Source organism: Accipiter gentilis, chromosome 6, assembly GCF_929443795.1.
Source record: "Accipiter gentilis chromosome 6, bAccGen1.1, whole genome shotgun sequence".
NCBI lineage: Eukaryota > Metazoa > Chordata > Aves > Accipitriformes > Accipitridae > Astur > Astur gentilis.
The window spans coordinates 5133865-5154375 of record NC_064885.1 but is presented as its reverse complement, the minus strand read 5'-3'; the positions used below and the strand labels follow the sequence as shown (position 1 = coordinate 5154375).

General features: G+C 53.1%; 1 protein-coding gene across 1 annotated transcript; it reads left to right on the top strand.

The window, feature by feature from the left end:
* The first annotated feature begins 755 nt into the window (after window positions 1-755).
* On the top strand, window positions 756-20124 carry ADORA2B (adenosine A2b receptor). The gene is made up of 2 exons (XM_049803916.1): window positions 756-1435; window positions 17196-20124. The coding sequence occupies exons 1-2, from the start codon at window positions 1107-1109 to the stop codon at window positions 17887-17889; spliced, it is 1023 nt and encodes a 340-aa protein (XP_049659873.1). The 5' UTR covers window positions 756-1106; the 3' UTR covers window positions 17890-20124.
* The last annotated feature ends 387 nt before the right edge of the window (window positions 20125-20511 follow it).

Sequence of the window (20511 nt, the reverse complement as noted above, 5' to 3'; positions counted from 1 at the left end):
TGATGGCGAACACAATATAAAGCATGAAAGCTGTGATGAAAAGGTAAGGAGTTATTAAATTATATTTATCTCCCTGTTCTCTGCTGGTTTTAAGATCCACCAGCGCAGACAACCCCTTTCTTCGGCGATTGCATCGGCTTTTAATTCTTTCCAAGCTCCTTAGACCTAAACTCCGCTACCGCAGCCCCGTGAGTAACGGCGTTTGCTAATCCGTGCTGTTTTGCCATTTCCTTACATCAGGAAAGGTCACGTTGCGCGATAACTGTCCACGGCCTCGGTGCTGTCATGATTTTTGTGAAATCTTTTTTTTTTTTTTTTTTTAACTTTCGCTCAGCGCCCTGCTCGTGGAGGATTTTTCTCCGTGTGGCAATCCGGTGTCCCAACAGGCTTGTCGCTTTGTGGGGGGGGGACGGGACAAGAGATTTTTCCACCCCTCCTTCGGCAAAGTGCCCCCCCCCCCCCCCCACCTTTGCCAAAAAACGCTGGTGGCCTTTAACCGTGCCCGGGGCGGAGCGGGCTGGACACACCGGGACCGGGACCGGGACCGGGCAGCGGCGGCCGGGGGGGGGGCCCGGTCCCGGTCCCGGGGGTTGCGGGGGGGGGGTGTCCCGGGGCCCAGCCGTTCCTGGGCCAATCGGCTCGTCTCCGCGCACTCCCCGCCCCGTCCTCCCCATGTGCAGAAATAGCCCCGCCGCCACCGGCAGCCGCTTTCCGCGGGGCGGGCGGGCGGGCGGGCGGCGGAGCATCCCCGGGGCGGAGCGGGGCCGGTCCCGTCCCGAGCCGGTCCCGTCCCGGATGGCCCCGAGGCGGACGGAACAGCAGCCGGTCCCGGCGGTTTTGGGTGCTCGGTGGATTCGGTGACCGGCGGCAGAGCGGCCGCGGATGTCCCCCCACCGGCCGCCAGCCGGGGGTCGCCGCTCCCCTCCGGTCCCCCCCCGACCGGCTCCGGTGACCGGGCGGGAGGCGGCGGTGAGCCCGGCCATGGGTGTTTCTCTCCGGGAAACGCCGCTGCGCCGTGGCCCGTCGGTGGTACCTGCGGCCGGTGGGCCGGTGGAAAGTCGCTTTTTCTCGTGAACGGTTCTAGCTCCTCGCCCCGGGCTCTCGCCATGGACACGATGAAAACCACCTATATCGTGCTGGAACTGATCATCGCCGCGCTGTCCATCGCCGGCAACGTGCTGGTCTGCTGGGCCGTGGCCATCAACAGTACCTTGAAGAACGCGACCAACTATTTCCTGGTGTCCCTGGCGGTGGCCGACATTGCCGTGGGGTTGCTAGCCATCCCTTTCGCCATCACCATCAGCATCGGCTTCCAGGTGGATTTTCACAGCTGCCTCTTCTTCGCCTGCTTCGTGCTGGTGCTCACCCAAAGCTCCATCTTCAGCTTGCTGGCGGTGGCCATCGACAGGTACCTGGCCATTAAGATCCCACTGAGGTAAGAGACCGGAGCGGACGCAGGTAGCCACCACCTTCCTTGACAGCCCAGACCGTGACCTCCCTGGTTTTAGCGTGCGGGAACTTCTCTGGTCCCTCGTGCTGCCGTAAGAAGTTTGCTGCTCGCAGGCGGCGATGAAAATTAACGGAGGTTTTGCGCTCGCTGGCTGCGGGACCGGCATCGGGCTTTTGGTATCCCGCCTCTTACTTCAAAATATCCCGGGAGCCTCGGTGTCTTGAGGATGTTTGTCTTGGGAGGGTCAGTGGTTTCTTGGGAGGGCTATGCAGTGATGTAGTAGTGTGCTTGGGGTAGTTGTAGCTAATCTATGTAGGTATTTATACAGCCCCCGTTATTGTGGGGTCTGAGCATCTCCCAGGTAACTAAATATAGGAGCAACCACTCTTTCTCCTACTTCCCAGCCTGTTAGAGAAGTAGTTTTGCAGGCTGTTCCGTAAGAGCTCTTGCCTCGTCCTGAGCTCAGGTCACAAGACTTTCGGAAAGGCTGAAAGTCATCTTAAATAGACCTTAATGTGACTTTGTACATACTTCGCTTTTACAGCCAGCGCTAGAGTCTAACTAGGCTGTCTCCAAGTTTTTAGAGGGCTACAGTGAATGGACCAAAAGTGCAATTTTTTACAGCTGCAAACGCTGAAACCGTATTTCAGTGCTTGCGTACATACCCTTTCCTTCTGAGTGCTTACCACGAGAGAGTGTATAGATCAGTCAGTGTCAGAGGGTGACAGCTCAGTGCGTACACTGTGAAAGAAGAGGGAAGGAGAAAGGATTCATACGTCAGGTTTCCGAATTTTACAGTTTAGACTTTCATCCGAGTGCAGCATCAAAGACATAAATTCTTTTCCTTCTAATTCATGGGACGTTGCAATACCGTGGGGAAAACTGTACTGAATATAATTTACAGGCTCCAGTGAGCTGGTGCAGCAGCTGCCTTAGGCTTCAGGGCACCAAACCCCTGGCTTTGCATTACAAATGACCTGAGGCCCTTAGTCTCGATCTCCTTCGTGTCTCGGTCATCCTTCCCCGAGAAGACGACGTCGCTGGAGGCCCGCTGGGGAGTCCAGGACCCCTCAGGGGACTGGTGGGAAGTGGAGGCAGCGGGGAAGCGGGGCGGATTTGACACAGGGACCTCGGCTGAACTGTGTAACCTGCAGCTTTCCGAGGTTCTGCTCGCCTCTGGTGTCTCCCTTGCAGGAGCCATGAGTTCACCCTAAAATGTCTTAAAAAAACCCCTTCAGCCCGTTCTGGCTCCTTGCGTCAGAGAACTCCCATACGTTTAGGCAAATATCAATTAGTCATCAGGCAGATGATAAAAACTGGTAGTGGAAATGCATGTACGCCGAGTGGCCGCATGTGTCATCGGAGCACGACGCGGGGAAATTCCACGGATGTAGAATAAGCGAGAACCAAGCTGCAGCTCCCGTCTGCCCAGGAGGGAGCGGGGACAGAGCAGTTCAGATCTCTGACGCTGGCTGCTTACCTTCCCAGCCACCCGCCGGGATTCAGGGATGCACGTTGGCTCCGGATAACGCCTTGGTGCCTCTTCCGCTCGTTCGTTCGGGGCCTGCTCGGGATGGGGGCTAGCGGCACAGCGGCAGCTGTGGAAGAGGGTCGGATTTTTTAAGTTTCAGTTTAATCGCAGCCCCCCGCCACAAGCGAGCTATTCAAACCTGGTTCTGACTCCCTTTGTACCCCCAGTGCTTTCTGCAGCGCTTGGCAGAGGAAGTTGAACCTTGTGAGATCGGTTTCTTTCTACTCCACTGGAATCCGAGGTGCGAGCAGCAGATCAGAAATGCTCTGAGGGGATCATTTACACGCTTGCAGAAGGGAAGTGGTTTTGCCAACTGACAAAATAGCAAGTATTTCCTCCACCCTCTTTTTTTTTTTTTTTTTTTTTTTTTTTTTTTTTTTTTTTTCACAATCCTGGTCTCTAGCAGGTTTGCTCGACTCTCCATGAGGTCAGTTCGTACACCAATGGGGGATGAAATCCCAGGACAGTTTTGCCTTGCTTCGGGATCCTTTCCCGACATTGCTTTTTCACCCCATCTTAGGCCAAATCTTTTATTCCTTTTGCATAAACATCTTTATTCCTGTGAGCGCTTTCGAGCTGCATGCATACAGCCCCTTCAGCTGTAAACGGAGATCAAGGAGTCCCATCCCAGGCTGGTGTGAAGCGTGATGTTTGGATTAAACTTGGTCTTGGCATTGAGGCCTATTTCCTTGCTCTCAGAGATGTCCAGTAAGTAAAACTCCTTTAAAAGGACAGGGCAATGGACAGGTCATTGCTTTGGCAACAGGAGATTTAGAGACTGGTACCGAAAGGCTGTTTTTATTTGCACAGCCAAGATCAAAAGAGGATAGAGGAGGTTATAAAACTATGCTGGCAAAACACTTCTCTACTGCACTAGGGTTTTCCAACCAAGGCTTGCTTAGAGTTGTCTCGTCAGCATCGTTATTCCTGAGAAGTTCCACGGGGCTGCCGGCAGCGAGGGGGAAGAAACTTGTCCAGGCACCTGCTCTAGGTAGGCGCAGGGGCCGTTTCTGGAAGGGGGGTTGCTGCGGAAAGGGAAAGCTGGTCATCAATTTGTAGGAATGGCGAGCTTAGGAAAAGTTTCTTTCTCGCTAAAACACTCATTCTGGAGACCAGTGCAGAGGCTGATAGCAGGCCGTGAAGTTGTAAACCTTTAAGCAAATGATTTGTGCCCAGCCCTGTCTAGCAATTAGAATAAATAATGCAGTTGTTGCAGAGCAGACAAGTGTCCCTGTCGCATCCACCAGCTCCCTGTGGAAACCTCTGTAGGGACATTGAGAACTGAGTGTGCCATATTATTTAATACTATTTCAGGGCTATTTAAGCACACTGAGGGGCTGGGCAGGCCTGCAGGCTGCGGGTGCGCAGGAGAAGTTTGCATTACAGCCAGGCTAATAATGGATTTTTCAGTTCTGTGGTTGAACCAAAAAAAATCCCATGGGGAAGAGGAAAATTGTTTTAGTCAAACTGGAACAGCGATGTTTGGAGGTTTCAGTGAAACAAAGTGATCCTGACCAACCTGGCAGATTTTTATTTGAGTCGCTTAACCCTTCTGATGTTGCTGTGCTGCTTTTTGAAACGGAGGCATCCTCGTTGGAAAGGAACTAACAAATTCTCATCTAGACAATTGCAGAACAAAAATCTTATTTAAAAATGGTGGTTTAGAACCCTCCCTCTTCTGGCTAAAAATATTTGCTGAATTTGACCTGAAGCCATGAATTCTTTCTGTCCCTTGAAACTCTTATTTTGTTTGTTTTTGACAAATTGACTGTTTGTGGAGAAGCCCCCACCCGTGCTGCCCACTTCGTGCGGCTGCAGCTCTCAGCCCTGCCTGCGTCTGCCCGTCCCTGTGCCACCCCAGGTACGTGGCACCATCCCTGCTCTCCTCTGCCAACGATCCCCACCCCCCCACCCCCCCCCCCAAAATCTTGCTCCCCTACAACGCTTCCTCCCAGCAGAATATCAAAGCCAGGCCATGGAGCATCTTTCAGCAGCAGCAAATCCATCCTGCGGAGTGTCTGGCGCAGGAGCGGTGCTAGGCTTTCGCTCTCTGGCTTTCTCCAGGGCTGGATTTCACCCCACAGTCCCATAGCTGTGAGCCAAAGAAGATTTGTAGGAGGAATAAAATCTTTCCCTTTTATTTGCATTAACCAAAACCCTTTGGCGTGGCTAATAATTGTAGGTATGGATAGATGCCTGGAACAAATGTGTCAGGAATTAGGGAGGGAGAAGAGAATCTGTATTTAGAGAGCAAAAGGAGAACGAAACACCCTGTGCAACATCACACTACGTGTCCCCTTGTCCGGCAGGACAGTGAATACCGTACTCCTGCTGCCTACCTGGCAAACACCCCAGCTGAGACCTGCAGAGGGAATCTTAGCCCCAAACTCCCTGTGATTTGAGCTGATCTGGTGCTTGCTCTTCCTCCCATCTTCAATTTTATCCCTAGCAGAAGTGCAAGACCGATGTTCTGGGGCAGCTTTACCATGAACTAGAACAGGGTATCTCTGACCATGCCCTGTCCCCTTCTGCACCCTGCTGAGCCCGTGCTGCGGCCCCGCGGCCAGAGCATCCACGCTCGGATCATGATGGTGTCGCGCTGCTCTGCTTCTGGTGCTGCCAGGCTCCCACGTGAGCTGCTGCCCCTCTTTTCTTTGACGTGATGGAGGCAATGGTCCGGCTCGCGTCTGCTCGCCTCGTGGGGACAAATCCCATTTGGATTGCCTTTGCTGTTATCTGACCCCTTGAGCTGTGCAGTGGCCTCTCTAGAGGTGGTTTGGTTGATGCTTTACGGCTGCCTGCCTGTTCCCTCTGTCTTCTCCAGCAAAAGAATTGTTCCTGGGTTCCTTTCAACTCCCAGCTTCTCCTGGTGGGGTTTTATGGCAGGCGGGAGGGCTGGAGCCACTGGGGAGGAGAAAAAAAAAAATCCTCTTCAGAGCCTTGGTCTTCACCTGCCATTTTCTGTGTGCCATCAACAGCACGCAGAATTGCAGCTGCTCTTCCTTCTGCCCTTGCTTCATTTCCTTTCTGAAGGGACATCCTTGCCTTGCCCTTCGTCTGAACTCCCCGGCGTGTTCTGCTGGTCGTGCGCAACTCACGCTCGTGGGGCCCGATCCTGAGAGCCAGCAATCATTCCAGAGCTGCCTCCAGATGCTCTGCCTCCCCTCTCCGTCAGACGGCTGCGCCTGGCCAAGGTCATCACCGATTAATAAACTTGATGTGCAACAAGCCTGGCAAACGTGCCGAGGGCTGCGGGCAGGAGGGCTGGCATGTTCGCTTGAGCAATGGAGCTGTCACGTCTTTAAGGAAGTTCGTGTCAGTTGAGCTCGATTCAAGCAGAACGTGGGGGGTTTGTGCCGCAGCCGGGGGCCGGCAGCGCCCGCTCGCCCGGCCGTGGGTCTCGCAAGGGCTGCTGCTTGCTCCGGGCTTCGGATGCAGTCAACTCTGGACACAGAAGCACAATAAAAAAAATCAGAAATAATCACATGCGCCCTCATGGCCAGAAGCTGGAGGGTGGAAAATCACAACTATTTTTAGTTGTGAGCAGCCGGGTTGCCTAAAAATGCTTGTCCCAAATTTTTATATTTTTCCCCCCCACCTCGGGAATCACTTCCCTCCCAAAAAGCAAAAATCCTGACAGGAAGGGAATTAATTGTCTTTGAGACCTCTGTCCTGACGCAGCTCCCGCAGAGCCTGGGTGGTAAGCAGGGATGTCAGGGAACGGTGGCTGGAGCGGCTGAGGGCACCGATTTCTGGGCTGAGCCAGAACCCAGAGCTTTGGGTTTAGGAGTTTTTTTCAGTTTTGGTCAGGTCAATCTATAAAAAATACAGGTTAATTTTTAGATGAAAAAAGCAGCTTTTGAAATCTGGCCGAATTTTGCTCGGGGAGACCTTTCAGCCTCTCTGCAAAAAAATATATTAAACCAAAATGTTTTGAGAGCAAACTGTTTTATTTTGCAGTTAAAAGTTTTTGCTTTGTTAATTCACAGGCTTTTTCTTGGGCTTTTTTATGAATTTGCTGCTTATAGCAATGAACACAGACTTTGCAGTCTGAGTCTTTTAGGAGCGTTCTGCTCTGGCCCTTGGCTACACCGGGCGGTCACTATGCAGGAGGCGTTGGGGCTCCTATTACTGTATTTAATCCGCAAGATGCCAGGAATCGGCGACGCCAGCTGTGCCTACAGATGTGTCGGCCCTCTCCCCTCCCCGTGGGCTCTCGTGGCTTTGCGAAGTCCGACGACACGAGAGGCTCAGGGAATTTGTACGTGCCACCGAGCGGATTATCTCCTAATCCTACGGGTGACATCAGGCCTGGGCATGAGCCACAAATAACCTGCGAGCGTGTCTGTGCCCTTACGCTCACCCTTTGGTGCCATGCGGGCACCGACCGGCGTGTCACTGAGCACCGTGACCGGAGCTGCCGGACCCACTGGGGACAAGGGAGAGAGCACGGTCCCTCCAGAAAAAGTTTTGCAGGCGGACCGGTGCCGCCGTGGCTGGGGCTCTGCCCGCGCCCCTTTTCACGATGCACTGTGCATCAGCACCCATCGCCCCGGCCGTCCCATCTTCCCTCCCACCCAAATCCCAGTGCCAGGTTCCCGGGAGCGCGGTGCTCCGGGGGTGGCTGTTGGCCACGTCCTCCCCCTCTCCCGTGGGTCTTTTCCGTGAGATTTGCCCGTTGCGCTGCGACGAGGGAGCTGGCGCGCGGGGGGCTGGATGCTGCGTCGCCAACTTGTTTGGAACTGGCTGAACGCGGGCAGGGAGGCGAGGGCAGGGTGGGCTCCTCGAGCTGCTGGAGCGTACTGGGATGGGACACGGGGAGGTGAGCGGTGCTGGGGTCGGTGCTGACCACGCAGGATCCGTTTGCCCTGGGGAAGAAGCCCAGGGCTCTGCAGGGAAGGCAGAGGAGTAGCAGCGTGCTGGGGCTGGCGGATGGAGAAGCCAGTGGTTTGGGGCCTTTAGGAAGGGCTTTAGCACCCGTTTCGCTACAGAAAGAGGGATCCAGCAAAGATCTGCCATCTCCCCGCCCTTATCCGTTATCTGAGCGAGCAGGGCACTCATTGGGTGCCTGGGAGGGGTAGCGGTCACACCACTGCTCTATATACAGGTTCACACCCAAAAAAGCTCGCAGTGACTCTCTATACAGGATCACACCCAAAAATGCTCGCAGTGAATCGTAGCTCCTACCTCACCTCTACCAGCTGCCTTTAACTCAGCCACCCCGGTGCTGCACATCTGAGGTTCTGACCACTCTGGGAGGTTTGGAATGACAAAAATTCTGAGCCCCAGGCACCCTCAGGCAGAATAACGTGGGGCTTCAGAGCCATGGAGGGAGAGTGGTGCCGAGGAAGAGCTCCGGAGGGCCGCAGGTTCCTCTCGGTCCTGCCATCCCGGGTGGGAAGAACAGGGCTTTTTTGCTTCGGGATTCAGAAACACCCTATGGAGCGTGACGGGTTGGTATCGCGCGCTCCTGCCGCTACACGGGCATCTTGAGGGAGCTGCTTACGTTTTGATGTCACCAGTGGCTGGAGCGTGCGGCGCGCTGAGCTCATTTCCTTCCTGTGCCCCCGGGGCTCTGCACACCCCCGGCGGTCCCCCAGCATCAGGCATGTTCACGGCGGCGTGGGGTTGCCCGGCGTGGGTAGGGAGCCCGCAGCCTGCTCTGCGCCCCGCTCGTACCCCGTGTTTCTTTTAGTTCAGTTTTCAGTCACCTTTTCTCACCCTGTCAGGGGCGAGAGCTGGCTGGGGCCGGCTTCTGCAGATAGAAACCAGCGAATGTAAATTCCTGCCTGGCCGTGGGCCGCTGTGAATGCGTGCGTGTGAGAAAAATATTCACACATCCACACCAGAGGTGCTGTCGGTGTTCAACCGGTACGCAGCTCTGCGGCCCCCCCCCCCCCCCCACCGCTCTCCTCCTCGCAGCAGCCTGACTTGCAGTTTCCCTCCTTAATCCTCCGGATTAGCCAAACGTCTGCCGTTTGCGGGGTGCTTTGGGCCAAAACTGCGCTCTCCTGCATTTCTTCTTCCCGTATTCCCGGTCCTGCAAACCCGATGCCCTTCAGCCGTTCCCCTGCCTTGAGCCGGTGCTGGGCTGGCGGTGGCAGGGCTGAGGTACCGGTCTGTGTGGAGGGGTGAGCAGGGATAAACTGGGATGAGGTGGGAGCTGGGGAGGGCAGCTGGCACTCTCCCGGGGAAGAAGTTCACGGGAGGGATAAGCGCGTGGGTATGGATATCTTGTTGAGAGGGTTTTAACCCTGTAGGCACTCGATAGTCTCCACGGTTGAAGCCTGTATGGGGTGGGCTGGGGCATGCCGGCACAAAGGGGTACCCGGGGTAGGGAACGCTCCCCTCCATACGCCTGGCTCACTGCAAGAGGCATCACTACGGCTGAGTGTGAAGCACGAGTGGGTTTTGTCCGTTTTTGTCGTGGGAAGGGTCATTTGGAGCCTTCGTAACCGGGGAGCGGTTAACTTAGGGGCTGCAAATGGGTTTGCTTTTGACTGGCGGACATCTCCCATCCCCACCTTCTTCTGGGAGCAGCTGATGGTCAACGCCCACCCGAGGGCTCCTCTTCAGCCAGGACTGCTTCATCCCGGTCTCCGTGCTGCTCTTTGTGCCTTTCTCTGTGACTCTGCTCCCAGTTAGAGTTGCTTCCCAGCGAGCAAACATGCGGTACGGCAGGGCTGCCCCAGCCTCTGCTCACCCACTGGGCTTGTCTTCTTCTCTTGCTTGTTCAAAATCGTCCAGCTTTTATATCAGACTAAGGCTGAAAATGTCGTATAACATAAACACAGCAAGCCCTGGAGAAAGTTAAAGCCTTCCAGCCTTTAAATGCTTTTTTAGTGATCCTCCAAATCTAAAAATGAAGCATTGCAGCCTCTGACCTTGCTGGTTAGGTGCCTCAAGCAGGAATGGCAACCTAACAGCACCCAGAGGGGAGCAGGCGGTTGTTCCTCCTCCCCGCGAGGGAGGGAGCCAAGGCAAGGCTGGGTTCCCGGAGCATCCAGGCTCAAAGCTCGGAGCAGCACCCACATACGGGCCTCCCTTTTAAGGACAAGCCTTGAGCAACAGCCTGCAGCCAGGCTGTGTGTTGCGAGGGCTGGGTGTTCTCATTTACATGTCATTACCCAGGGTTTCACAACGACGGGGCCGCTTGCCCGGCGTGGGGTGCTCCCTGGTGGGTGGGGATGCTTCCCGGTTGGGTGCGTGTTCTGGGTACCGGGAGCTGGGGAGGGCTGTCGTCCTGGGACCGCTCGCTTCTTCCCATTGAGCTTTTTCTGACGGGTGAAGGATGGCCGTGAGCCGGCACCTTATGGCTGTCTCCATCCTCCTGGAGGGTGGGTGCTGGCTGTCTCCATCCCCCCGGAGGGTGGGTGCTGTCTCCATCCCCCCAGAGGGTGGGTGCGCAGGGACCGAGCTGTTGCAGCCGCTCAGGTTTCCCGTGAAAGCACCAGAAATGGATGGCGTTGAGCGATGCCTCCTGCCCCTCCGAATAACCCCTGGGTGCTCACCTGAGCTGTGGGCGCTGGCGTGTTTGCAGTAACCCATCCAGCGGAAGGCCAGGAGGGCGAGCGGGGGTGGGGGGGACGCTGCTGCTGTCCCCTGCACACAATGGGGACAGATGTGGGAGGAAGTGATTTGTCTACAACTGGACATGGACAGACGCAGATGTTCTGCTTCCTCGGCTGATACTGTAACCGCTAATCAGATTTCTCACTCTCACCGCCAACTCCTTCCTGGTTAAAAAGCACAGCTTTTTCTTTTTTTTCCTCCCCCCGCCACCCCCCGCCTCTCTAAGGTGCAATTTATGATTCATTTAAAATGTCCTGCCAGGATATTTCAGCTGGTATGTGATCTCCATTACGTGGCTGTGCATAGAGCAAACAGAACAGCAGCGATGGTGCTTATTTTGTGCTGTTATAGCTCACCAAAAAAAAAAAAAAAAAAAAAAAAAGAGCAAGATGCAAAGTACAGCTGCAAGTAGATGACAAGGATACAATGCTTGGCAGCCAAATTGCTCTCTCCCCTTGTGAATGGAGGTGTCTGTGTATTTTCCTTCACACTTAAAATAGAAACATATAAATTATCCCTGCTTGTTTGTATCAAAGCACCTGCGTAGTCTGAGTTCTAAAGCCTCCATCTGCTCACCTCCCTGCATCCGGCAGCCTGGGCACTGGGCAGAATGGGGAGGGAAGCAGGGAGACCAGTGGGGACCACCAGCCCCCCCCCAGGGCTCCCTCCAAAGCTCCGGGAGTGCAGAGAGGACACAAGCTGGCTGCAGCATCCCTTGCACAGCCGTCACGCCTGGATCTCCCCACCGGTCCCACCGACCGTGGCCTCGGCACAAGCTACCTGTGAATTTGGAGTTTACGCACTGAAATTGCTCATCGAAGGCTGGTCCTGCGCTGGGGCTTGGCGGTGGGAGAACTGGCCCAAAGTCCTTGAGCAGAGCAGCGCAGCACCCTTCCAGCAGGCCGGGCCACAGGGACTCGGGTGCTGCTGCTGCTGCTGCTCTGCTGACGGACGCCCGTCTGTCCGGCACTGCTCTGCCAGCAAGGGGTTGGTATAGAGTGAGGCTGACGGGTTTAGAGCCTTGCCCGATTCAAAGCGCTCCCCTACGCCATCCCAGAGACTCCGAAGATGCCAGGACGAGGGTTGGGACCCTCCTGGCTCTTCCCAGGGAAGGTTGCAGAGACATCCCTGGTCAAACGCTTGGACTAAGCAAGCCTGGGAGGCTGCATCATGAGAGAAAATTTTCCTGCTGGAAAAGTTAATGCTGCAACTTCAGCATTGTATTACATACACGAGAAAAGCATTTAAACACCCGGTGTCCGTGTGCAGCTTTTACAAGCACAGCCTGGCAGCCCTGCAGCCTTTGGAGGGCTGCTGGCGAGATGAAGCCTGACCGAGGCGCGGGGGATTTCTCCAACAGCTTTTTGTTGCTAGAAGCTGCATCTCGGCCAGCCTCGGGGATTTTACTCGGGCATCCAGCGAGGATGGGAGACGGCAATAATGCCCAGGCAGGTGGACAACCTATTGCAGATGCCTGAAAAGCCAGGACCCGCAGCGTATTTGCTGGGTACCAGCTGCAGGTCTTCAGCCCGTGATAGAGACGATGGAGCTCGTTTTTGTCTCTCCAACAGCAGGGGGGTAGGGAAGGACTTTGGGAACAAGGGTGCCGTGGTGAACGAATGTAAAAGGGGTTTGTGCCACTCCGCAGGTGACAGTCAAAGGGGTCGCCTTTGGGCAGGACAAGGGCTGTGTGGTCGAACGCTGCCTAGCGCGGCGGACCCTGCACCGCAGCACTGATGACGACGTGGTGGCAAGTGCTGACGCAGTCTCTCGGCTTGCAGCTCACCCTTTTTTTCAGCAACACATCTCGGGCGTTCAGCAAAACAAACTATTCGCTATCGGCTCTGCTTTTTGCTAACCTTGGGTTTATTTACTCAGTAATTTATCAGCCGGGGCCCAGGCCAGCGTCATAGGGCCACCACCAGACTCCACCAAGCACCGGGAGAGCGGGTGCGTGGTACCACGATGGTTTCGCCTGTTCATCCTTCTGGGCTGCTCAGGGACGGCAGGGGATTCTCTCCCATTCCTGCTCTCTGAGGATAAATAATGTGGGAATAACAGTCCCCTTCCAGACTCCAGGCTGTTGCTGCCTTCTGGCCCACGTCTTATCACCTAAATGCTGAATTACGCCTTGGCTGCTGCTGTACGCTCCTCGTTTGACGGGGAGCAGTGCTTCTGCTTGGGTGATCTGCACGGGGTCACTGCCGGGCTCGGAGGGAGATGCCAGGTACGTGCAGGGCACGACTCCGTTCCTGCCAGTCGGGAGCCAAACTCCTGCATGGGAAAGGCTGGGCTGGCTGCAGGCTGGCAGCGAGTCCTGCTCTGCTCCAGCTGTACTTAGGCATGCCTGGGTGTCTTGGCTGGTATCCAGCGCCAGTAAATAGCATTAGAAATGCAATGAGACCCGTTGAAAAATAAAAACAAAAAAACCCAAAACAAAACCCTGACCATCCTACCAACCAGAGGCACGGTGCCTGGAGAAAGGCAGAGAGCCTTCTTGCAGCCTGCGCTAATGTACGACTGTTGCTTTGGTGGTTGTTGTGATGATTTTCCAGAAAAGCTGCGGACCTTGCTGAGCCATCACCGAAGCGGAGGGGCCGCAGGCGACAGCGAATGCTGCTGGATGGAGGTCACCCGCTGGCCCGTTTCGGTGACGGCACAGCCGGTACGGACCCAGCAGCCTGGCGCTTGTACACGATAACACCGGCGGGTCAGAGCCATCTTGTAAAAGCAGCTGAACTTTCTTTCTTTAAAGTATTTGACCTACTGCAATCCGGGCTGCGTGACTGTGACACTGGTGGCAAACGTATGGTTATCCGCGTCAGAAGAATAGAACCCTGAATCGCTTTTGGTGGGGATGGCATCGGGGCTTCTGCAGCGCGTTCGCTGCAGGGGCACCGGGTGGGAGCTGAGATAATTAGCTGCTTGATGATGATTATGCCAGTAAAGAGACTTTGCCTGGCGGTGTAAAAGGAACTAATGCATTGCCAGCTTATTTAATCTCAATAAATCATTTTAAAATATTCAGCTGTTATTTACATTAAAGCAACATTTGATGTCTGTGGGCAGAAACATAGAGGAGATTCAATATTTGTTATACATTAATTGAGCAGACTTAGGTGAGTAAATTTACTTTAATAGTTTTTTTGCCTAACAATATTACGCCTAAAAGAGAACGAAGGAGGGGTTTGCTGGAGCATTCGGAGCTGTGAAAATCTGTTGGTTCCTCACTGTCTGATCATGTTTTATAGAGCTTAGGAAAAAAGTGGAGTCTCAGTTGTCTCACAGCCCGTGCCTCTTTGCTTGGTGGTGGTTTAGGACGGCGGGCGCAGCTGTGTGCAGCGGCTCACTAACGAGACTCTTCATGCCTTGGTCTGCTAATAGGCATGCACTTTATTTTTAAGCACATGCTTAACTTCTGTTAACTTAAAGCAGTGTCCCACCAAATAAGTGCGTTAAGGCAATAACAAGGTAGGTAGTGAACAATTTTAGAGCAGCGACCTATCTCTAATTTCACGTTGGCTTCTTCTGGCTGGTAGCTCAGCAACCACTTGTGACCATTCTCTGCAGTCACAGCAGCGACCACCGTCGTTACCTGGGACCAAGCCACTGAATGGAGAGACATTGGGAGGAATTTGCAACGCATCCCTGCGAAAATAAAGAACTAATCAAAGGAGTGTGCTGTTCACTGTGAATAACTATCTCCACTTTAACGAACACCATCTCTTCCCTGTGCCGACAGGCCTGCAGCCCCCTCCATTGCTCAGCTCTGGCTCTTGCAGACCCGGAGCGCGGCACGTTTTTCTATCTCCTCCTCGCAGAAGGGGGCCCCGCTTAAATGTGGTCCTGGCTGCAACTTTGCTATGTGCCCTGGGGAAGAGCAAGCAACACTAAAATAAACATCCCACCATCACAGCCACTGGAAAATTAAGTGACTTCTTAGCTGGTTTGTAAACCTGCCAGCTGAAGCTTACCTTTGCAGGAGAGTTCAGGAGAAAAGCAGATGGAAGAAGCCTTATTTGGGGTCATGTGTTTTCAGCAAGAGACAGCACCGAATGTCACCAGCGTGGTGGACACCGGCCCCGGCACGGCACGCTGAGCCGTGGCGGCTTTTCCTGGTGTTCCTGTGCACCGCCTGATTCAGACACACAAAACTCTTGACCCTTCAGTTTCTCTTTCTGAACAATGGTCCCTTTTGCATTTTCCAGTCTCACTACAATAGTTTTTGGGCTGTGAAATGACTGAGGCAGCAGAGGAGCAACTGAAGTGATCAACTAAGCATGAATAGCACAAGCCAAGGAGCCACATTTTTTTCTTCCCACGTGCAGAGCTGTAGGTCAGCAGCAGCTCTTGGTACTCCTACAGCACTGACTAAGCTTGGCCAACGTTGTAGCTCAAGACTCAGACTTTGCCAAGACATTGGATTTCTGGGAACTTGCTCCGAATCAAATCTTAACATTTTCAGGTCCCACAACCCCAGACCACCTCTGGCTCCTGAAAACTTAACACGGGGTTTTGAAAGCAATGGGCTTGGCCTCACTGATGCCCCATCTGATAATTTCTCATCTTCTGAACCAGTGAGACTTGGTAATAATGAGAGAAAAGTGCAGGAGAAACCCCTCCGTGGCTGGACTTGCCTTTTAGACACCTACCCCGTGGAGCATGTTCACGGTTCAGCAGTGCCTAAATGTGGCTGCTGCTGCCGCAACCTCTTGGCCAGCCCCGGCCGTGCCCGAAGCGAGCCCCGCTCGAAGCGGCCGCGCAGAAGGAGCCGAGGGCTCCCCCCAGCCCCTCTTTACTGCTGGGTTCTTGTTGGCAGACAACCCCCCCCCACACTTACCCTCCTGTCTTTGCAGCTCGCAGGAGGAGAAGGACGCACGGCTCGCACGGAGGCGACCGCAGTGTGATTCACAGGCACAGCTGCGGTTCTGTGGGAATAAAACCCTCCCCTGCCTCACGGGCCGGAAGAAAATCAGAACAAACGTTCTTAGGAAAGGAGGAGCAGGGTAGCCAAGCCAGAGTAAACAAGTGCTGAGAGAAGGGTGTGGGAAGGGGGGCACACGCGTGTCAGCCAGCAGACGCTAACTGGCTGCAGAGAGGACAGGAATGGGTTTCTCATGATGTCTTTCTGGCAATCACTGGTTCTTCGTATCCCCAAAAAGCGATCCAACTGATGCTTTGATGTTGGCATGTGTTCTGGTTGCACCCAAACCAGCTCGACTTTTGCTGCTTTAGGTTCCGGCCCCGTTTGTGTCCCTGAGCATCAGCCACAACTTTTTGTTTTCTTGGCCATGAAGGCACCCAGTCCGTGGGGTTAGGAAAGATGCGGGGCAGAGCATGGCTCTGCACCCGCTTGTCCCTGGGCCACCACAGAGCTTCTTTGTAACACGTGAGAGCAGCAGGTGCCCAAGGAAGGTGTTTACTTAAAAATCTGGACCTTTACAACCAGTTTTGGTGGGTCAGCAGAGCGCAAGCACCGTTCGACAGCAGCAGCTACGCACGGCTGTGTGGTTTAACCCCACTGACGGCTTCAGAAGCTGCAGGTCCCAGTCTTTGGGTGGCTTCAGGGCCCCTCCGTGGTGCGTGTCCTACAGAATTGGCACATCACATACATGAGCAGCCGAGGCCAACACCAGCCCCGGCAGCTAGGCAAAGCTGCCGACACCAGCACGGTTGCTGGAGGATGCACAGAGCAGGGATGTCGAATGGGGGGAGAAGAGCCCAGTGTCCCTGGCTCCCAGCTGCACGCCTGGATGTGAGGTTCTGAATGGAGACACAAACCCTAACTTGTAACTCTCCCAAGCGATCCAGCATTAGCAGTTGCTTTCAGACGCTGGCTCAGAAAAGTCTTTCAGGGTATTTGTTATCCAGCCACAACAAGCTCGCGTGGGCTGCAGTCTGGCATGTGTAAGCCAGGAATTGCACTGTTTGGGAAACTAATAGGATCCCTGTTTTCCACACACATGTGTACTTCCCACCTTAGTGTATAAGGTAGCATGGGAAGGGACATCGCGTTACGGGACTGCTGCAATCTCCAGTGAAAGCCAGCACGGCTGCAGGCATAAAAGCAGCCCAAGTTGAAGCAAGTTGGCTGTGGTATAAAGGCTGTAAGCGTGTGGTGATGCTGGTTAAGACTTTAGCTACTCATTACAGTGTGGAGTTGAGAGCCAGCATTGTCTCAGCTGTAAGAGGTCAGACCAGAAGTTCACGTAGCCCAGTAGCATGTCCCGGCGTGCCCAGTAGTGGATGCTTAGAGCACGAGAGTAGGTTGGTGGTTACAGAGTGAGCCTTCCCCCTGTTCTTGCCCTCCTTGTAGTTGGTGGTTTAGGCTCACGCAACGATAAAGCCTTTTTTTAAGACTCCAAGTCCTTACCTTCTATCGAAGGATGTTCGTGGGCAGGGGCGGTGCTTGGCTTCTCTCAGGAATCGTAAGTGAATCACCTCCCTGAATCACTTTGTGTAGGCGGAGAGCACAGGTGAGAGTTTTTTGCCCCTCCGCTGATCAGAGAGGTGAGGTTCCCATGTGGGCGTGGGTGGGGCTTTTGTGGCATTAGCCAAAATGCTGATGACTTTAACTGCAGGGAAGTCACGAGCGCTCGTTTATTTAATGGCTCTATCTTGGTTTTGTTCTTGATGCTGTAGGTATAATAGTCTGGTGACTGGCAAGCGGGCAAGAGGACTCATCGCTGTGCTGTGGCTCCTGTCCTTTGGAATTGGACTGACTCCACTTATGGGCTGGAACAAAGCCATGAGCGGTTGCCCCAACACCACCAACGAGACAGGGGCTGACACTGGGACAGAGCACCATGGCTGTTTCATCTCGTGCCTCTTTGAGAATGTGGTAACGATGAGCTACATGGTGTACTTCAACTTCTTCGGCTGCGTGCTGCTTCCACTTGCTATCATGCTGGGAATCTACATTAAGATATTCATGGTCGCCTGCAAACAGCTGCATCAGATCGAACTGATGGGGAACTCCAGGACCACACTGCAGAAGGAGATCCACGCAGCCAAGTCTCTGGCCATCATCGTAGGACTTTTTGCCTTTTGTTGGCTGCCCCTGCATATCTTGAACTGCATCACTCACTTCCATGAGGAGTTCTCCAAATCCAAGCCTGAGTGGGTGATGTATATGGCCATCATCCTCTCCCATGCCAACTCTGTCATCAATCCCATCATCTACGCCTACAGGATCAGGGATTTCCGATACACCTTTCGCAAGATCATTTCCAAGATCCTCTGCAAGACGGATGGTTTCCCCAAGTGCCCCACTGACAACAACCAGCACCTGACTGTCTCCAACATGAACTCTCCGGTCGCCTCTGTGACCGTATGACCTTGCACGTCCTGCTCCTAGGATTTTGCAGTCTGTCCCTGACACTACCCTTCCCTGTGCCTATGTGAACAGTTACAGCTAAAACTCCTCTAGGAGTGCTCAGAGATGACCACTATGCAGTTATGCAGCTGTAATTTTTTTTTATTTTTGTAATTAACATAGTGCCTCCTAGAGGAATAACCTGACCGGGAGACTGAGTGCAGCTCACCCTTGACTGTAAAGCCAGGTTGCGTGAGTGCTGGTAACCGTATTGAGTTTCCTTTCCAGGTCAGACATTGACTGTGGAAGCCCCACCTTCTGGGGGGTGTTTCCCTAATTGTGCTGCTCACGTCAAGTCCTAGGATCTTTATTTTAAATATTATTATTTTTTTTTAATCTTTTGATTCATTTAGGAGTAATAATTTTGTGTCTGTTTTTGAGTTGTTCTTTAAGTCCATACTTGACAGCACTTTGGTAATACCCTAATTATTCCATCAATTGTTTGATGCAGCTAGTATTCTCTGATGGGAAAAAGTCTTACTTAGCCCTGTTGCTGGTGTGAAACTGAATCTGCGGTCCAGGCTCTGAGGGACGTGACCGTGTTGATGGGAAAACAAGATCAGAACTGGCCAGCTATTTTTGGCCCCAGTATGGAAGGCCTACTTACCGAAAGAGAAAAATTTTAGATAAGAGTTGACTGAAGTTTTAGAATAGCAGTTTTATTGCCTCTAAATCACTTTGGTCCACAGGATCGTGCAGACCAATGCTTCAGGTTTGATTTCAAATCTGTTTCCAGCTATCAAAATGCAAAAGGCAGAAGTGCCCTAATAGTCCCAGCTAGTCTGATCCAGAGTCACCGAGGTTAGTGCAAACACTCCCTTGGTGACATGATCTCTACAATTAGGTTTTTGCTCCCAAGACAAAACTTGACAGCCTTGCAGTGCTTCCAGAAGTGCAGGTTTTTTTAGCTGTGATTGCTGGATGCTGCAGCTTGCCTGATTCCTAAAACTTGGTCTTGCGGGGGTTCCTCTGTAGCCCAGTAACCCCCAGAAGCTGTGAGTGCTTTTTTTTAATAGGGATTTTTATTTTTTTAATTTTTTTTTTTTTTTTTTTAATCCTGACCCACATCAGTAGCAAAAGAGACTGGAAGGGAGCAAAGAAGCTAGAATGCCTTAACTCGTGACCTGATTTTGGCCAAGTTCTTTGGGGAAGAAGCTCACCTCGCAGCTTGTCTAGCCTGGCCTCTGCAGTTCGCCACGGAGTCCTGGCCCTTTGTAAGGACAAAGCCCACTCACCAGTGAAGCAGACTTAATTAATTTGCACTGCAAGTTAATAACTCTGCAACCACAGCTCAGTAATTACCGCACCTGATTTCATGTGTAACTGTGATAGGCAAAACTAGACAAAGGTAGAAAGAAGAGCGCGTTAATAGCTGAAGTACGAGCTCCGCTTCTCCAGACTGCATGACGGCACGTGCACTGCTGTAAATGAACCAGTGTTTCTGGCATGCCTTTTATTTAGCAGGGCGCTTTCATTCCACAACTGAGAGGAATAGGGAGGGGAGTCAGAAAAAAACCCACCAAACAGCCTCCCTCCTTCGTGCCCAAAAGCCGACTGGTACAGAGACACAGCTGTTCTGGACTAGTTCAGACCTGCCATCACGGTGTGGCCCTCTTACAAACGGGAGTCTTGCCTGAAGGTCCTTACGTGGTAAAGTGGTACCATCTCTCTCCAAAGCACTCAATCACTATGTGACCAGCGAGAAGCTGGAGTGCAAGGATGTGTATTAAATGTGGTTTTCAGTGGTAACGCATGCAGGGGGAGAGATAGGGAGCAGGCCTTTTAGAGCCAGGTGGCAGGGAAGGAAGATTAAACACAGCCAGTTCCTGAACAACAGGTCCGGTGGACAGACTGTGATGCCTGGAGCAGTTTGTCCCTGATAAATTGTACTTGAATCACATAGAAAACAGCTTTCTATTTTTTTAACTGCATTGCACTAAAAGGGGGGTAATATAAGACCCCAAGAGTTTCATTTCTCTGGCGTATATAATGACAAATATGGTGTAAAATCAGCTGAAAAGCTGAAGAAATGCTGTTCCTGCAGCATCTGCTAAGCCAGCTGGCATGACCTGCAGGCAGCAGCTGCAGGTATGACTTGGGGCCCACCATGCAAACAGAGAATGGTTCACTAGGAGGGATGGATTTTGCTACCGTGTGTGTAGCAGCCCAGCCGTAAGAGCCAGCCCCAAACCTGGGTGAACCACCAGTAAGCTCTGAATGGGTTTGTACATGTTTATGCAATGTCCAAATTTAGCTACAGCTCAGTATCTCAGATACTGGCATTTCCAAGAAGAATCTGAATAGTTAAAGTTACTGTCCCAAGCGTTTCGCCTTTAACAGCCCCATTCAGCTTTGCTGCATCTGCCTTGGTCATAGTCCAGCTAGCACATGTAGCCACCTCCTGCCATTTGGGCAGGGTTTGACTCTTTCCTCCTTTCATTCCTCCCCTTCTGTATTATCTTTGGCTGTGTTCCTTCTGTTAATCATGGCTGGAAACAAGCAGGGTTTCACCTGCAGGTCTGGCAGTGTTACAAAGTGGTTGCAAGCCACATTTATCCTTACAACAAAGAATGTAATCTCTCC

What these genes read in the sequence shown, in the direction of transcription:
- ADORA2B (XM_049803916.1), top strand. Translation starts at nt 1,107, where the DNA reads ATGGACACGATGAAAACCACCTATATCGTGCTGGAACTGATCATCGCC. An exon ending in GCCATTAAGATCCCACTGAG is followed by an intron (nt 1,436 to 17,195) that starts GTAAGAGACCGG and finishes TTGATGCTGTAG; the next exon opens with GTATAATAGTCTGGTGACTG.